This window comes from Pipistrellus hanaki (genome assembly GCF_964339955.1).
Source record: "Pipistrellus hanaki genome assembly, chromosome: 2".
In the NCBI taxonomy this organism is placed as follows: domain Eukaryota; kingdom Metazoa; phylum Chordata; class Mammalia; order Chiroptera; family Vespertilionidae; genus Pipistrellus; species Pipistrellus hanaki.
The window spans coordinates 28,828,178-28,844,939 of NC_140504.1; the positions used below are offsets into that span (position 1 = coordinate 28,828,178).

Sequence of the window (16,762 nt, forward strand, 5' to 3'; positions counted from 1 at the left end):
AGAGGGTTGTGAAAGTGGCTTGTTGGAGAAGGCAGAGTGCTGTCCTAGGAGTCTGGAGGTAAGCCTTCCTTTTCCATTGCTGCTGCAGCCCCCAGGCCACCTTCAGTCACTCAAGGACTCAGGCTGCGGCCTCTGAGGAGTTAACCTCTCAGCTCCTTGTATATATGCAATTTTGTCTTTTTAAGATATGTAAGATCACAGCCAGGCCAAGGATACGTTTCTTGCCGATGTTTTCACACTAAAGGGCAAAGAGATGGTCTGAGTGTTCCCACAGGTGTGTCCTGAGTGACAAATTCTAATCTAGTTCATTTCTGGTGATTAGAGCCCAGGCCAAGAGGCTGCCCCAACACTAGAACGCCCCTGATCATTTTGTCCTCATCAGAGCAGCCAATTTGACTCATCCATCGTCCTTACAGATTTCTTGCTAATGAGAACTCACTTAGCATTTTAATCTACTAATTTGCTGCTGCAGAGCCAGCTCTGCGTAGGAGATGCCTAGCTCCAGATGCCAAGGCACTGAAAGATTGCTGTCTGAAAAGTTTATTGGGTAATACAATAAAAAGCGTTTCAAATACCAGAAGCATAAGGTAATGCTTTTTCTGATTGTCATTGTTAACTCCCATGAAGATTGTAGCTGGAATGTTAGTAGGAATGCGGGACCAAGAAATAGATCAGGGAAGGAACTATGGTTTGCCGCAGAAGCCACTGCTTCATTGGTAAGGACAGACAAAAAGACAGAAATTCTAATAAACTATCTTCCTTTAAGGTAAAGCTATACTCTTTTTTTTTTTTTTTTACCATTAAAGCTTAAGGAACGAAGCAGGCCAATGTATGCATATAACATGGGAATATAAACCAAAGAGCACCAGATGGAAATGCACATCAAACAACAGAAAGACAATAAAATGTCATTTGGTTTTTTCAAAAGGGGAAAAATGTGATTTTAGGTATTGAGAGTGGCACAGAATAAGTTTCTCTCTTTAGATAAATATACACATTTAAAATATAACAATAGTATTCTTTTTATGTATTTATTCCTCTAACCTTTCTCTTGACTATTAATGGGTGTTATAAGAACAACTATGCACAAAGTTTGCAAAGAACTTTTCTAACCTGGTCAGCATGGCACAGTGGTTGAGCATTGACCTATGAACCAGGAGGTCACGGTTTGATTCCCTGTTAGAGCAAATGTCCGGTTGTGGGCTCGATCTCCAGTGTGGGGCAGTAAGCATCAGATCCATGATTCTCTCTTATCATTGATGTTTCTATCTCTCTCTCCCCCTCTCCCTTCCTCTCTGAACTCAATTTAAAAAAATGTGAGAACTTTTCCATCTGTGCTCTGATTTGATCAACATAACACAACTGTGAGCTGAGCAGGATGGTCTCATCCTGTTTTAGAAATAAGAAAAGAGCTGCTTGGAGACATGGTTTGCCTAAGGTCACCCAACTCACACATTACATTCTAACTTCAGAGTCTGTTCTTCCAGGTATTTTAGGAATAAAGTTCCACTTTGCAGCTTCCCCGCTTTCACATTTTATTTTTATTTTTAGATAAAGGCCAAGGAACAACCTTCTTCCAGGGAAGAATGACCTCTTTACAGGCAGAACACTGACATTGAATCAGTCTTAACTCTAATGCTCAGGAACTAAATGCTCTTTGACGAGAGGCTGCTCAGGTGTTCTTTATTTTAAAGAAGGATGCTCTTTGCACAGTCACTGCTATTGGAGTGGCTTGGTAGAAAGAACACAAGTCTAGTAACTAAAAGAGCTGCCACTGCCCACGTAAGATTTTACAGCAAGTTATTCATAACTCATTGCATCTCAGCACCCCATTCATAAAATGAAGGGATTAAGTAGAATGAGCTCAAATTAAAATTAAGGAGTACAAAACTTAAAATACATGGGGAAATAATTAGAATGCATAATTAAAAACAATTAGAAGTAGACAAACCAATAAAACAAACCAAGAAACAAAAAATTAAGAGTAAAAAATATAAGTGCCGTTTAAAGGATATAAATAAAATGTAAAAGAAAAGAGGAAAATATTGAAAACAAATAAAGATAAATGCAGAAATTTAAGCATAAAGATGTTCATAGGAGAAAAGCAAAGTAAGAAGAATTTAAAGTCACAAAAAAGTGGAAGTCAAGATAGTTTCCAAATAAAAAGGTAAAAAAACCACAAAATAAATAAGTATTAATAACCTTTTTTTTTTTATCTCAACCTAAATCTAAGAGACAAAAAGATGGTAAACATAAAATGGAGTTTTGAAAATTTGAAATAGAAAGAGGCAAACAAAACAAAAAACAGCTCAAAGCAATATAAGAATAGCAAGGTGAAAATAATAGCAATAAATGTCCTTTTAAAAGGGTATATTTTAAAAATAGAAGGTGTTTATAAATTAACTTCAAGGAAAAAAAAAAGAAGAAAATGACCTCTTCATAGGAGAAGGTTGGTGTCTCTGAGCTGAGGTCACGTGCTGTAGCGTCAAGGCTCCAAGTGGGGAGCCCAAGCCCCTGCAGGCAGCAAGCTGTGGATTGTCATGAGGAGTGGGCCCCAGTGATGAGGGACCATCTGGGAGGTCTAACTGCAGATGAGAAGTGAGGCTGGTGGCCCAGATAGCCCATCCCAACTGGCTGGTCACAGCAGCCACTAGGCAACTCTCTCTTCTCAAAAGATGCCTCCATAACATAAAAAGGGGGTGGCTGTTTGGATACACTTTTGGTGTCTAGACATGCTAGAAACATGCAGAATTTTTCAAAGGGGAAGAGGAAACACTCCAGAAGTGTAGTGTTTCTCAGTGTGGGATGGGGGCAGAAGTACAGATTCCTGCTTGCAACAGGCTGGGGTGTTCCAGAAGACTGCCTTAGTAAAAGCATGCCTGGGATTCTTACGATCAGAAGAGTCTGGGCTAGTAGGGCCGTAAGACAAGCTTCATGCTTCAAAGCTGGGCTAAAATGTGGGGCCTTGGTCCTACCCACACCATTGCATTCTGGAAGTGATCCATTCACAAGACTTCCACCAACACCCAGGAATCCCTGACATTCCTAACTAATGGTGTCATTCACTCAGCCAACGCTGCCCAGGGGGCCAGGCAGTGGGCTGAATCAGGATTTGAATCCCCTGGGCCTTATGTCAGAGGACGGGCATAGGGTAACGTGTGAGCCATACATTTACGTAGTCAGAAGATTGTTTTCCCTGCCCCTCCTGCACTGGCTCTAGTTCTGCTGAGGTATTCTGTGCCTGCATGCTCTTCAGTCCTCTGTGTCTTTGCTCAAGCTACTTCTTGCTGGAACATATGCTTCACTTTTCCCCCCAACCCCCCCTCGTCCCATAGTCTGATAAAGATCACTTCCTCCTGGGAGCGCTCCATAACCCTTCCTCCAGGCAGCAGCCCCTTCCCCTGTCTCTGTGCCTGTTTGTATTCCTCCCCTGCCTTTCCCATCTCCCCTGAAGCAAAAGGAGACTGCAGCTGTTTCTGCCTCAGCACCCAGTGTGGGACCTGCTACATAATAGGCAGCTGATAAATAAATGACTCCTTTGCTTTTCTTCACACCGGGTTTGCTTTAGTGGCTTGTCAACTGTCAGATAATAACTGCCTCAATTTTTTTAAAAAATATATATTTTATTGATTTTTTACAGAGAGGAAGGGAGAGGGAGAGAGAGTTAGAAATGTCGATGAGAGAGAAACATCGACCAGCTGCCTCTTGCACACCCCCTACTGGGGTTGTGCCCGCAACCAATGAACATGCCCTTGACTGGAATTGAACCTGGGACCTTTGAGTCCGCAGACCGACGCTCTACCACTGAGCCAAACCGGTTTTGGCAACTGCCTCAAATTTTTAAGAAAACCAGATGGGGTACAAACAGGCAAAAAATAAAAATACTACAATCATATATTTTTTTACTTTTCTGGTGCCTGAAAGAGATACGGGTAGTCTTATTGAAATGGAATTGAGCCAATCATTAGCATATCCACATTAAACATTACCCAAAACACAAGACACAATGGGGGTTCTCAGGGAAAATGTTTATAGTTCCTTTTTCCAAATTATAGACCAGGGACCTCCGCTGGGCTGGGGTTTGTGGAGTTACAAGAGGTCCAGTAACCCTTGTGCATTGTCTGTAGACTAAATAAGTGACTCACAGGTATAAATACATTTCTCCCCCAAACGAATGTGACTTGTAAAATGCAGTTTTATTTAAAAGTGTTAGTGAACTTTTGGCTGCTTTTCAGTTTCTTAGATGGTTATATGTCATCATATTTGAGAAAATTGGGAACTACAGGCTGATAGGATGGCTGGGCTGCAGTAAGCTGATGATTTCTGTGTTTTGCAATGTCTTCCACCTCAAGGTATGTCTGCTCTGTGATGGCACTGAGGCCTGTAGAAGTTGCTTGAATTCTACCTGAGTTAACTACCACTTATCATGATAAAGGCAGCAACATAAATCTAACTCATGGACACAAGGTGGGACATCTACTTTGTTCCCAATGGTGCCTGATTCTGGTGTGTGTGTGTGTGTGTGTGTGTGTGTGTGTTTTCTATATTTACACAATCAATTTTTGAAATGGGCAGTACATTTTTATACTGAAAATAGACTTGGACTTTCATAAATACTCTAGAGCACTTGTTACCATATTTTTGGGGATTTGACTAAGCTTGAACATTTCAAAACCAAAACCAAAGCTCTCCCACTGAACTGAAAAATCTCCTGAGTACCAAAAAAAATGGTTGCCAACTTTTAATTTTGCCCAACTAGAATGATGGATGAAACAAAAACAAAACAAAAAACTGGAACATTTATAGGCTATATATTACCAGTGTCAGCTCTCAAATATAGCATCTTATTACTTATTTGGAGAGCATTGCCATCTCCAAATAAGACTGTTTAAGTGGCTTTATGGGAAACCCACTATGTGGCTCTTCTTGATCCTTTTGCCTTGAACTGGTGATAACTTGGGCTTGCCTTGGTTGGTGGGCCTCAATAAAGAATGGCTGTCATGGTGAGGAGTGATGATGAGATGGGGAAAGCATCAGGTTGACCTGAAGGCTGTGCTTCTTCCTGATCCAGTGATGTCTTCCAGCTCTAAATTCCTCCATCTTCCATCAAGTGCAGTAATACAAGGGAATCTGAGATTATGGAGTTTGGGGTGTAGGAATGGAAAGATGCTGCTAATCTGTGTCCTCATGGCAGCGTCTGGTATTTCTCTTCGAACTTTTAAAACCAAGATGCCTATTTTTTGGGGGGAAGTGATTCTCAATCAAATTGTTATTGTCACAGAGGATAGACTTCATTGTTTATAGAGTATAAAAACGTGTATTCAAACTGGTGATATTCAATTTTAAAGAAAATCAACACTAATTTTTTTCACCTAAATTACCGATAACTCATTTTGAAATCATTTATCGTGTCTTCGTAAGGATGGCTTGTGATATCTAGATTGTTCACAACGACTGCGACACCTTTGGTGTTTCTTAGAGTCTGTTTTATATTTTGCATCTGTAACGGAAACCAATGCCTGTATCTTTTGTCAAGGACTTTAGGAATCTGCAACAAAGCACCATGGAATCCCAAACGGCTTTGGTGCTGGAAATGATTAAAACCTTGAATGTGGTTATTTATTGTAGCATGAAATACGCATTATCCTTCACCTCAAAAGATTTGTGGAAAGACACAGAAAATCATAGAGGAACCAAGAAATTCTTTCACTATTATATTGTTTCACATGACATTATTTCATTATCTTCTTCCTTTATTTATTTTTTTAAAATATGTTTTATTAAGTGAGCAGGAAAATACAGGATTGAACATATTGAAACTACAAGGTGTGTGCCCTTTACAAGACTGGGTGAAACAATAAATTTATCAGAAGGCGTGTGTCAAGTTCCTACAACAAAACTTCATGCAACAACATTCAGTGGAGCTGAATATATACAGAAGGTGGAGGCTGGCCAGTGAAATCTCAGAACTACTGTCACTCGGAAGAATGATAAGACCCAAATATCACTCAACTTCCTTGAAACCGTATTTGGCAGGAGGATACTGTTGCTAATTTTTGTTTTAGGGCGAGGCGGGAGGGGGGGGGGGGAGCCATTTCTAAAGATGTAGGCCAGAAAATAAAATTCAGAATTCTCTTTAAACTTCTAATAACTCTGTAGTTATTGCAACACCAGTAGCTTAGAATGGACTATTATGTCTACAAATGTAAGAGTTTTAAAATGCTGCTTTTTTCAAGGTTCTATATGACAGCCTCTCCTCCAGCCTTACAACTTGGCCTGTTAAAATGATTCATAGAACAAGAAAGTACAGCTGGAATCATAGCCAGGTGTTTTCCAACCACAATAACCTTCCAGGACAGAAAATCCATAGGGTTTTATTTATTTATTTTTTTTATTTTCTGCTTCTAAAATACAGATTTTGGACACAGCTTTTTTTTTTGTTTTGATATTGAAATGAAAATGACCTTATAGTTCTATTTAACTTTTTTTAAAAAAATTCCCAAACTGTTCTATTTATTAATTCATCCAATAAATCCTTACTGAGTGACTGCTATTTGCCAGGAATTCTTCTAAGTACAAGAGATAGGCCAGTGAACAAAGTAAATGTTGATAAGGGCTATGAAGAACAATACAGCAGAGAATAAGTTGGGGGTTGGAGGTTATTTTATAAAAGTCTCTGGATGTGGGGGGTGGGAGGAGATTTCTATTCAGAGGAAACAGCCAGAGCAAAGACTCTGAGAGTAGAGCATGCTGATGGCATTCTGGGTAAAGCTCAGAGTGTGGCTGGAGCAAGGTGATCTAGGGAAACAGATGAGGCAAGAGAAGTGGTAGTGGAGACGGGGCAGAAGGTAGGTCAGATATAGTGAGGGCTCAGGGACCTTTGTAAGGGCATTGGCATTCTGAGTGAGAAGGGAAGGCATTGGATACTGGAGCAGAAAATTTGCATAACCAGGTATGTTTTAAAAGTCATCTCAGGAAAGAAATATTGTGGACTCAATTAGATTGTTGATATATTCTCCAGGTAGGAAAAACATTTTTTTTTTTTTTTTTTAGTGGCTTAGATGTGGTATGTGAAAGAAAAACTAAGGGTCGTTAAATGGAATTGCCATTTATTGAAAAAGGGGAGACTGTCATGGAAATAGATTGGTGGGTGGAGTGCAAATTAGTTGTTTTGGACATGTAGTTTGACATGCCAATTACATATCCAAATGAAGATGTCAAGTCGGAAGTTAGACGACATAAATCTGGTAAAGGAGAGAGGTTAGGGCTAGAGATAACAATGTAGGTATTAAAAAAAGTAGTTATTGTCAGTATATAGATGTTTTTAAAGCCCCAAGACTGGAAAAGCTCGCTGAGAGAGGAAATGTTCCATGCTGGGCACTTCAGAACTTGGAAAAGGAAACAGAAGTGGCCAGAGACATGAGAAAATGGGAGGGATATCCCAAAGCCAAGACAGAAAGTATTCCAATGCAGAAGAAGAGTTTAACGGTGTCAAAGACTGCAGATAAGTCAAACAGCATGAAGTCAGAGACCTGACATTGTATTTGGCAGCATGGAGATCATCGGTGTGCTTAGCATGAGCTACCACGGCGAGGATGAAAGCCTGATTTGAGTTGGCTCAATAGATGAAGGGAGGAGAGGAATTGAAGATAGTAAGTGCAGGTATACAAAATTCCCTCTGAGCTTCTCTAGGAAGGGGAGCAGATAAAAAGAGTAGTGAGAGTGGGTAGGGGGCTAAGGTGAGTGTTTATAAGACCAGGGATAGCACCATGTAGTGGAACACTCCGATGGAACAGGAAACATTGGTGATGTAGGAGAGAGATAGAGATGGAGAGGTAGAGAGACTGGATCAATGGCCTTTAGCTGAAGAAGTTGGATGGGACTATAACCAGAGCAAATGGGAAAAATTGATTGATTATTGATTGGTAAGAATGAAGGAGGCGGTGTAGTAATTGACAATAAGTTTCACTGGACAAGACTAAGAAACTGAGAAGCCAGGGTATTTATAAAATTGTCCCAGTGAATATTAAAATGACCAAGAATTAAGAAAGGATAGTGCTAGAGACAGTGAGCCAAGAGCTAGAATACTTAAGCAATGAGGGGGAGTGGTAAAAGGTAACCAGAGACTGTAGACTAATGGCAAGAGCATCAAAGCACTGGATGTTTGGGAGAAGGGATGGATAATGGTTTGTACGTGGCAATGAGGAACAAGCAGGCATCCTGCTACTGTTAATGTTTTATTATTCACATTTTGACAGAGATAAAATAATATAATCAAGGTATGGCAGTGACTATATGGGGAAACCTTGGCTTAAAACCTACCAAATCATTTCTAACCACTGCTTAGAACAACTGTAGACAACTGAAGGCTTTTTGTGCAGGGGGAAAAATACTTGAAAGTAACGAAAAGGTGCAGACTAGACAATATGCCAAGAACATTTTCTTCTTTTATATCCTGACACAGGTGAGACTTATCCAGTTTCCACACATTTTTGACAACCGAAAACACTTTAGAAAACTGGAGATTTAAACAACGTAAACACTTGAAGGCATAGCAAAATGATAGTTTCCCTTCCCAATATAAAGTTGGCATCATAAACAAGACAGCTCAACCGCACAAAAATAGTTTCACAAAATCCAATTTTAAAATTCATCCATGCTGTCATCCCCCCCCCCCCGCCCCCCCATGGAGCAGATGTATTTCTTGCTGTCAGTTAACATGTGAAATTCTGGCTCAGGGTAATGTCTGAAGTTTTTAAATAAACCGTAATGCAGCATTATTATTCTGTAACACCCACTCCAGAACAGGAGATAAGAGGAAGGGGCAACTGGGGCCGGATACTTGCTATGTACAAATACTGATCCACTGTGGGAAACGACAACTCACCTTGCCACCAGCATTTGCTCAGCCTCAATCGTGCAACATAACTCGGTGCTGATAAAACAAACCATCAAAACCAAACCCTGTTATGAAAAGTGTTGAGTTAGTTTGGGGATGTCTACACAAAGTCATAAACCTGGACACTTCAGACCATTTCCATTTTTAACTGTATTTCCTATTCTTCATCCAAATGTTTGACATCGCGGACACAGAGTCTAAGATTTTGATGAGGAATTAAAATATCTGAAAACGTATCCAGAGATTTTTTTTTAAATCCCTTTATGGGAATTTAGTTTGGGTGCATTCTGGCCCTTCCTGGAATGGCAGGCCTAAAAGAGGCAAGTTAAAAAAGCAGAGGATTGCCGAAACTGGTTTGGCTCAGTGGTAGAGCGTCAGTCTGCGGACTGAAAGGTCCCAGGTTCAATTCCGGTCAAGGGCATGTACCCGGGCTGCGGGCACATCCCCAGTAGGGAATGTGCAAGAGGCAGCTGGTTGATGTTTCTCTCTCATCGACATTTCTAGCTCTCTATATCTCTCCCTTCCTCTCCGTAAAAAATCAATAAAATATATTTAAAAAAATAAAAAAAATAAAAAAGCAGAGGGTTATGGCCTCATGCAGTTTAACAATATGCAAATTTTTGAATATTCTATGTGTCTGTGGAAAAATTCCCAGAATAATACAGTATAGAAATAAAACAACATTTGATATATTTGGTAGAAATGTACAGATGGCCAGTTTTGAACTTGTAAGTTCTCCAGAGGTTTTCTTTGTCAGGGCTTCTGAAAAAAGATCCACTCATACCCATTTTGAGACCCAAGAACGGTCAGCACACTTCAGGGTGTCTGATATTGCTCTACTGAACGAGGCCAAAATGCAGTGGCTTTTATGAGAAATACTGGCAGGTACCTGAAATCAAATTTAGACTCTTGGGTTTTATGTTGCAACTAGGGAGGCTCTTGGCAGGCCAGTTTCGGTTTTGTTAGTTATGCTGTTGGCTTTGATCTGATTTAAATTTTTGAGGAATGAACCAAAATGCAACTAACATTCACGGAAACTGTTGAGATAGCCAGAACGTAGTATCAGAGGAATTTCGGGAGTGGTAGATAGGGAGTTCAGAATGATCATCATCAGTGTGTTGTGGTATTCTCCTATTTTCCTCCATGGATTAAAAGAGTTTGTTCTTTCTTAAAACAAATGTAGCACATAATGTATCTTAAAGCAATCAGCACATAGGCCAGTGATTTCAGAGACAGCACACACTAGTAACACAAACAGCTCTTCCACATTTCAAGAATACAGTGATGGGAACTGGTACACATGAGACTTTTTTTTTTAAACTTCATAGAATGTGAGCTCAGACTTCAATCACTTCCTTGTCTGGCAATGAACAAAACCAAAAGGGCTCCAGCCTGAATAATCAAATGCACAGGAGGGACCAGACGCACCAGTTACCAATGAGTCACAAGGACAGACAGAAAACTGTTAGTAGATCTTGATAACCAGGAATTATGGTGCTTTTTAAAATGTGTACTTGATACAATGTGTGTCAGGAGTGTAGCTGAGCAAGCAATGTCAGTGTGTTAGACAAATGGAGTTCTTGTCCAAGTGGCCATGTGGGATCTCCTCTGCACCTTGACCTAGACCAGTGGTCAGCAAACTGCGGCTCGAGAGCCACATGTGGCTCTTTGGCCCCTTGAGTTTTTAGCAAAGGCCAGCTTAAGAATACCCTAATTAAGTTAATAACAATGTACCTACCTATCTAGTTTAAGTTTAAAAAATTTGTCTCTCAAAAGAAATTTCAATCGTTGTACTGTTGATATTTGGCTCTGTTGACTAATGAGTTTGCCGACCACTGATCTAGACTGTCAGAATAGCACTAGGTCTTCTTGAAGCCTCATCTAAAAGTCTTCAAGAAAAATAATGTGGAACTCAGTGCAAGATGTCTTCGTTTACATTGTGTGCAATGACAGTGGTCTGAATGTAAGTGGCCTGGGGAGGACTTTGCCATTTGATGGGATCTTATAGGACATCCATTCCTACCACCCACTGGATGTAGGAATCAACGCTACCCATGGCCCTGACTGGTACTCAGGAATGATGATAATCTTTTGTCCCTGGCCAAAGACCGTGGTTGGGCAGACTGAGTAGGTTTTGATGCCGAGTTATTAATTTAGAGTAGCAAGGACTGAAAAGATCTAGTGAAACTACTTTGGAAGGAGGGTCCAGTTTCTCTCTGTAGAAAAATAAAAACAAAATGAGCCAATTCTAGAGATAAAAGTCCTCTACAGGAAGAACTAAAGCTAACAAGTGAAACCAGTTTCAAAAACTAGTTTCAAAACTAAAGACATTTATTCATAGGATGTCATTAAAATGATAAAAAGCACAATGATCTCTGTCAAAAAAAATTTAAAGCAAACCAAAAAGTTGGCATTTGTTATGAGCCACAAGAGCAGCATTCTGGAATATTCTGCATGGCCTAAGCACCAGTATATCAGGGATAGGATCTGTCCTGATGGAGGAGAATGTGTTTTTGAAGATAAAAGCCTCAGGGAAATTTTTAGATATCTTTTAAGGAGCACAGATTTGTGGGTGTGGCGGGGCACTTTGAAATTTGGTTTTGCCTTATACTCAGTGTAAACTACTTGCACAAAAATATAAAAGGCATGGCTTGATGTTTCACGTCTGTGTTTTATTGTTGTTGGCACCAGAAAAAGCTCATGTTCTATGTTATGTCACTGTACATACTGTAAACAAGACTTCATTAATATTGTTTTCTTATGAGTTTTTGTTTCAATGAATCTAGATTTTAAAAAATACATTCACAAACTACCTTATGTTTAAACACAATGATTCCCTTTTATTTCTTAACTGTACCCCAAATCCCACAATAAAAAAATCATTTAAAGCTGTGTGTTTCAAACTTATCACTTAGAAATAAAAACAGAACATAACATAAAAACAGAAATCAGTTTGCAACATAATTTAAAGAAGCTTCTGGTTTAAAATACCACAGCAGCAATATAAAGAGCTGGTGGCAATCACATTCGGAGATGAGACCCAAATCAAATATATTTTGTCCACATTGGCGTCCAATTATAATGGTTGCTAAATTCAATCAAAAAAGTTTATTGCTGAATTTTTTGCATGGAATTTGAAAAGACAGTATCATTCAGCAGCAGAATCACAGCAGTAAAAATGAGAACAGGAGGATTTCATTGCTTTTGAGAGCTAAGGAGACCATGATGAGGACATCTTGGTGATCATCTAAAGATAATCCTCAATTCCATTCCTGTGTATTATCTACTTAAAATAAATGCAAATGACAACCACCTTTACGGGAGGGGGGCGCATAATCACCTACTTCAGGAATGAGAATAATTCCCCCTCCTTCCCCCCTTCCCCAAACACCAGATTGAAATGGCTCCATTTTCCTAATGTGTATTTCGTTCTCATTAATAGTACATCCGCTGCTCATGTATTTAGGCAAAATCAGTAGGATCACAGATTTTTAAAATCTGTTAATAGTAGTTATTTTTTTCCAGAAACAAGCCACATTCATTTCTGTTGTTGATTTTTTTTTTGTTTTTTTTAATTTTCAAGAATAACAATTTGGTCAACTACTGTTTTGTTGAAAAAATATTAAATACACCTGAGATTGCCAGTTGAGCTCTCTATATGTCTCCTGGAGATAACACTGCTGTGATGAACAGTGAAACAAAACGAACAAAACGAGGTAGGTTAAAACAGGAAGCGCAACACAGATATTGTTTTGCAACACCTCGGTACCACAGGTGGCCATGCTTGTAGCTTTGGAAAAAAAAAAAAATCCCAGACAGTCACGCAAAAGTTCAAATCATCTGAGTAAGAGTTTATAAGGACACAAGTCAACCTGAACTAAATATACACATATCTCTGCACAAATGTTGCTTACCATATGTTGGGTAATTTGGAGGAAGGTAAAATGATTAGGGTCTCAGAGTTTTGGCCAAAGCCTTGCTTTCACGTTCGGTAAAATCTGAACCAAGGCTGCCTACTGCCTCAGGCAGGCATAGTAGTCTCATCCCTTCTCTCACCAACCCAAGAGAACACAGGCAGCTCAGAAACATTTATTCTTTTTTTCAGTCACAGTTTTCATCTTGAGAAAGTGGCATTGTCAGGAGAAAGCTGGGAATGACTGGAGCCTGGATGTCATTCACTCCCCAATCAGAACTCAACAAAGTCTCATTCTTAACGAAGCTCAAACTGAGTGATCTCTTAGCCAGGAGGCCTTGTACATTTTTAAAAAAAGATTGTGTGTGTATGTATTTTTTTTCTTTTTAGCTTGTTTCCCAGAAGCTCTTTCTGTTTGACCTCATCTGTCACCCCATCTTTTGCCCTGACTTGTTGCATAATAGCTGAGGGAAAATTGTGTTATGGGATCCCCCCAATCACTAGAGCCAACTCAACTCAATGACACTACTATCCCATTCAACACACTCCATGCTGTACAGAGCCATATAAAAATAGGGCCTGTCAGACTCACAAAAATGGCAGTTGATTTTATTAGTGTAAGGCTAGTAGTTTAGCCATTTAAAATCTATTTCCCCAAAGAGGGGAAAACTAGCACAGTATTTTTCTTCTCTTAAAAATTCATTAGCCAGTTGCTACCAAAAAGCAACCTTTTTGGGTTGGTGAAGGCAAAAGAGTTCTAAAATCACCCCACTATGCAGTTATGGCCTTCAGTGTGAGGAGATAAGGTACATTTATTGTGCTGTCTCTCACCATTTGAAATTGGAAATTTTACAACATATGTATATTTAAATCTAGCAGGCAGACAGAATTAAAATCAGACTAATTTTCTCAGTATGCATTCTCTCCCCATTCTTACAAAGTAAGGGGGTAAAGAAAAAAAGGTTTAACAAAAACCAAAACAAAACTCAGAATCCACCATAACACAGCTTAATCATAAGAGCACACAATATTTGTTTCTATCCCTAACTCCGAAGGGCACATGGTCCATCTTTGTCCACAGACAATGCAGCATTCTTGGGGATCTCCTGGAAATTCCTGCCACCTTTTTCTCTCCTTCTCAACCAGGCTGCAACATTGAAAGATGGACTGTATTGGGACGAGTGGAGGGAGAGGAAAAGGGGAAAGCGATATGTTCAACCAAGCCTTCTGATTCTGCCTCTAGACTGGCATAAGTCCACATGAGTTATGTTCTTTTTTTAAATTAGAAATAACGCCATGAAGATAAGTGCCAAGTGCTCTTCTGTTACCAGTTCATCATGGAATTTCTGTTGAGGGTCATGAAAAACACTTGGCTACTTCCTCCAGATCGCACGGATGCAAAAAATACCTGTTTGAAATTAAAAAGAAGTTAGTTCAACTGCATGGTTTCTTCCCCTCTTTTCTTCCAACTGTCCATCCATTTTCTCTCACATGTCCTATCCTTGCCATGTGCCAGCTCTTAAGACTCAACGGCTGGTGTTTATCATAAAGTGTCTTTTAACATAGTGCATCCTCTGTAAACACTCCTGCCTGCCGTTATTACTGTGACTGCTATTTATTATCATTTATTGTGGTATTGACCTGCAGGGGCACACAAGGGGCTATATCCCGACTTGTTAACTTCCCTTTGGGTGCTCACATTTTAAAAGGGAGTTTTGAGCTAGGAGATAATATGCTGGGTTTCTGGTCGAGGACACAATAAGCCCTTTGTTAATTTTTGGAAAGCCAGAGAGGCTCCCTGTCTCTCCCTTATAAGGTCAAGAGGGCAGACTTTAGGACCGAAGAGAATCCTTTCAAATTCTCAAAGTCAAGGGGGAAATTTTGGGCCTACTGACTTTAATTCTCAATTTTTTAAATTAACAAAAATTAAATGGTTGTGGTCAGATAGGGTCAGGTGTTCAATGCCTATTCAATTTGGCATCTCAAGACTTAATGCTTGGCTTCTCTGCTGATGCAGGCATATCCCAGGCCAAAGGAGATAATGGCATTAGCAAGTAGAACCACAGCCCATTAGGTCTGGGTCTGCTAAGTCATTTTATCAAACAACTGAGAGAAATGAGCAAAATTTGGGTTCCTGCTGGCATGAGCTGAATCTCAACGAACCACTGCCCTAGGAAAATAACATCCTGGGCTGTGGCCTAGCCCTTGAGTCAGCCAATACCAAACTCTGGTCCAAGGCAGTTACTTTTGTCACTAGTATCAAGTCTCTGCTACTTCATTTCCACAACTTCTTCAGGAGCATGCTGTCTCTCCCAACAACAACTTCTTGAGAAGTTCTGTGGAAATGCTTATCATTTACCTAATCTAAGTAAAGCCACTGTTAGGGTCAATGAATCAAAATGTATTAAGCACAGAGGAGGGCCCATGGAAAAACAATGAAAAAAAGAAAGCTGCTGTCCTCTCCAGGTTGTGTGGGCTCTGAGCTCTAAACCTCTGGCCCCCAATAGGGGAGTGGTCCCAGCCTGCTCCTCAGAGTGTACATGGCATGGGACAGCTTGTTGGGGTGGGGTCTTTAATTAATTAAGAGTGTGGAAGTCCACGCCCAGATCACTCTTAGTCTAATAATTCCCAGACACTGGAGTTTTACTAGGGGATGGGTCTGTTTTCTGACATACTCTGGTCAGGCCCTAGAACCATCCTTTGCCGCCCATAGCTGTTGTTCACCAGACCACACCAGACCACACCAGGTCAGAGTAGTTGGCCAGGATTGAATCTAGTCTAGACCCATATACTAGGGTTAGACTAAGACCCCTTTGGCCTCTGGGTCAGTCAAGACATGTACATTTTGTTTAACCCATCACATTCTTTTCTATAAAAAAAAAAGCTGTTTTGGGGACAGCATTTCTAAGTTGGTCAAGGTCACAAAGGATAAATTCACAAATGGAGTACAACTTAGCTACGAAAGCTTTGCATTAGTCTATAGGGAGGGTGAGGGGGAAGCAGCAGTGCTGCAGAATACCCTTCCGAGGACCGAGCATGCCAGACGGACACCGCCACCTTCCCTGGGAGACAGGCCCCCTAGAACATTGCAGAAGAAACATGGCTGGAATGACACAGGACATGGCACTAGTTGAGTTTGTGATTGTGCATTTCTTAAGGAATAGGCGACATTTTTTTTTTTTTACAAGTTTATATTTCTACATGTCCAAAGTTACACATTAAAAAGTGAATATAATGTGATGAGTTAGGTCCCGATAGTGATTTTGTGAAAAGTCTCCAAGTGGAATCTAAAGTTGACCCACTGTGAGATGATTAATGATGGGCCAACTTTTATAAATGCTTAGGAGAATTTGGGGTATCTGCTGAATCACCATAGGGCCTTCAGGCCACAGAAGTGACTACCAGTTTACAAGAGATTTTTAGATGTTTCTGTCTTTTTTTTATATATAAAGAATATATTTTGAGGGTTCACGTAAATCAAACCAAATAATGCCATTTCAAGATAATATTGATTGTTTAACACAGATGTGATTCAAATCAGTATAAAGGAAAATGAAGGTTTCACAGGTACCTGGTGGTCTCTTAAAATGCAAACACTAATGCAAATGTTGAAACGGATTTACCTTATCATTTCTTTCACATAGAAACTTTAACCTTTGAGCTCGCTTATGCATAAATACTCCATCCAAATGTCCTGTTTCCACTGACCGGATCTCAATAGCTTTCTCGCCCCAGCCCATTATCTGATTGGAATGAATGTAGGCTGTCAAAAGGAATTTCCAAAACTGCATTAAAAACATTAGATGGGCAATAACTCACAGCATCTGTTCACATCTTAACCACAAAAATGACAAACGACTTGAGATAAACAGACAAAGCAAGTTTTACAAAGTGTTATTCACAGACTTTTTTTTTTTTTTGTGTGTGGAATCAAATGGTTGTTTCACATT

General features: G+C 39.9%; 1 protein-coding gene across 5 annotated transcripts in view; it reads right to left on the reverse strand.

Moving 5' to 3' along the window:
* Positions 1 to 772: 772 nt before the first annotated feature.
* TNIK (TRAF2 and NCK interacting kinase) overlaps positions 773 to 16,762 on the reverse strand; it is a 355,562-nt gene continuing 339,572 nt past the window's right edge. For 4 of the 5 annotated variants that reach the window (XM_084874084.1, XM_084874083.1, XM_084874082.1 and 1 more), the window contains 2 exons: positions 16,436 to 16,575; positions 773 to 14,220 (listed from right to left, as the gene is read on the reverse strand). In XM_084874084.1, coding sequence (XP_084730210.1) covers positions 14,137 to 14,220; positions 16,436 to 16,575 — 224 coding nt within the window. In that variant the 3' untranslated portion in view covers positions 773 to 14,136. The remainder of the gene's footprint in view (positions 14,221 to 16,435; positions 16,576 to 16,762) is intronic. The other variant, XM_084874085.1, reaches the window with a different exon arrangement.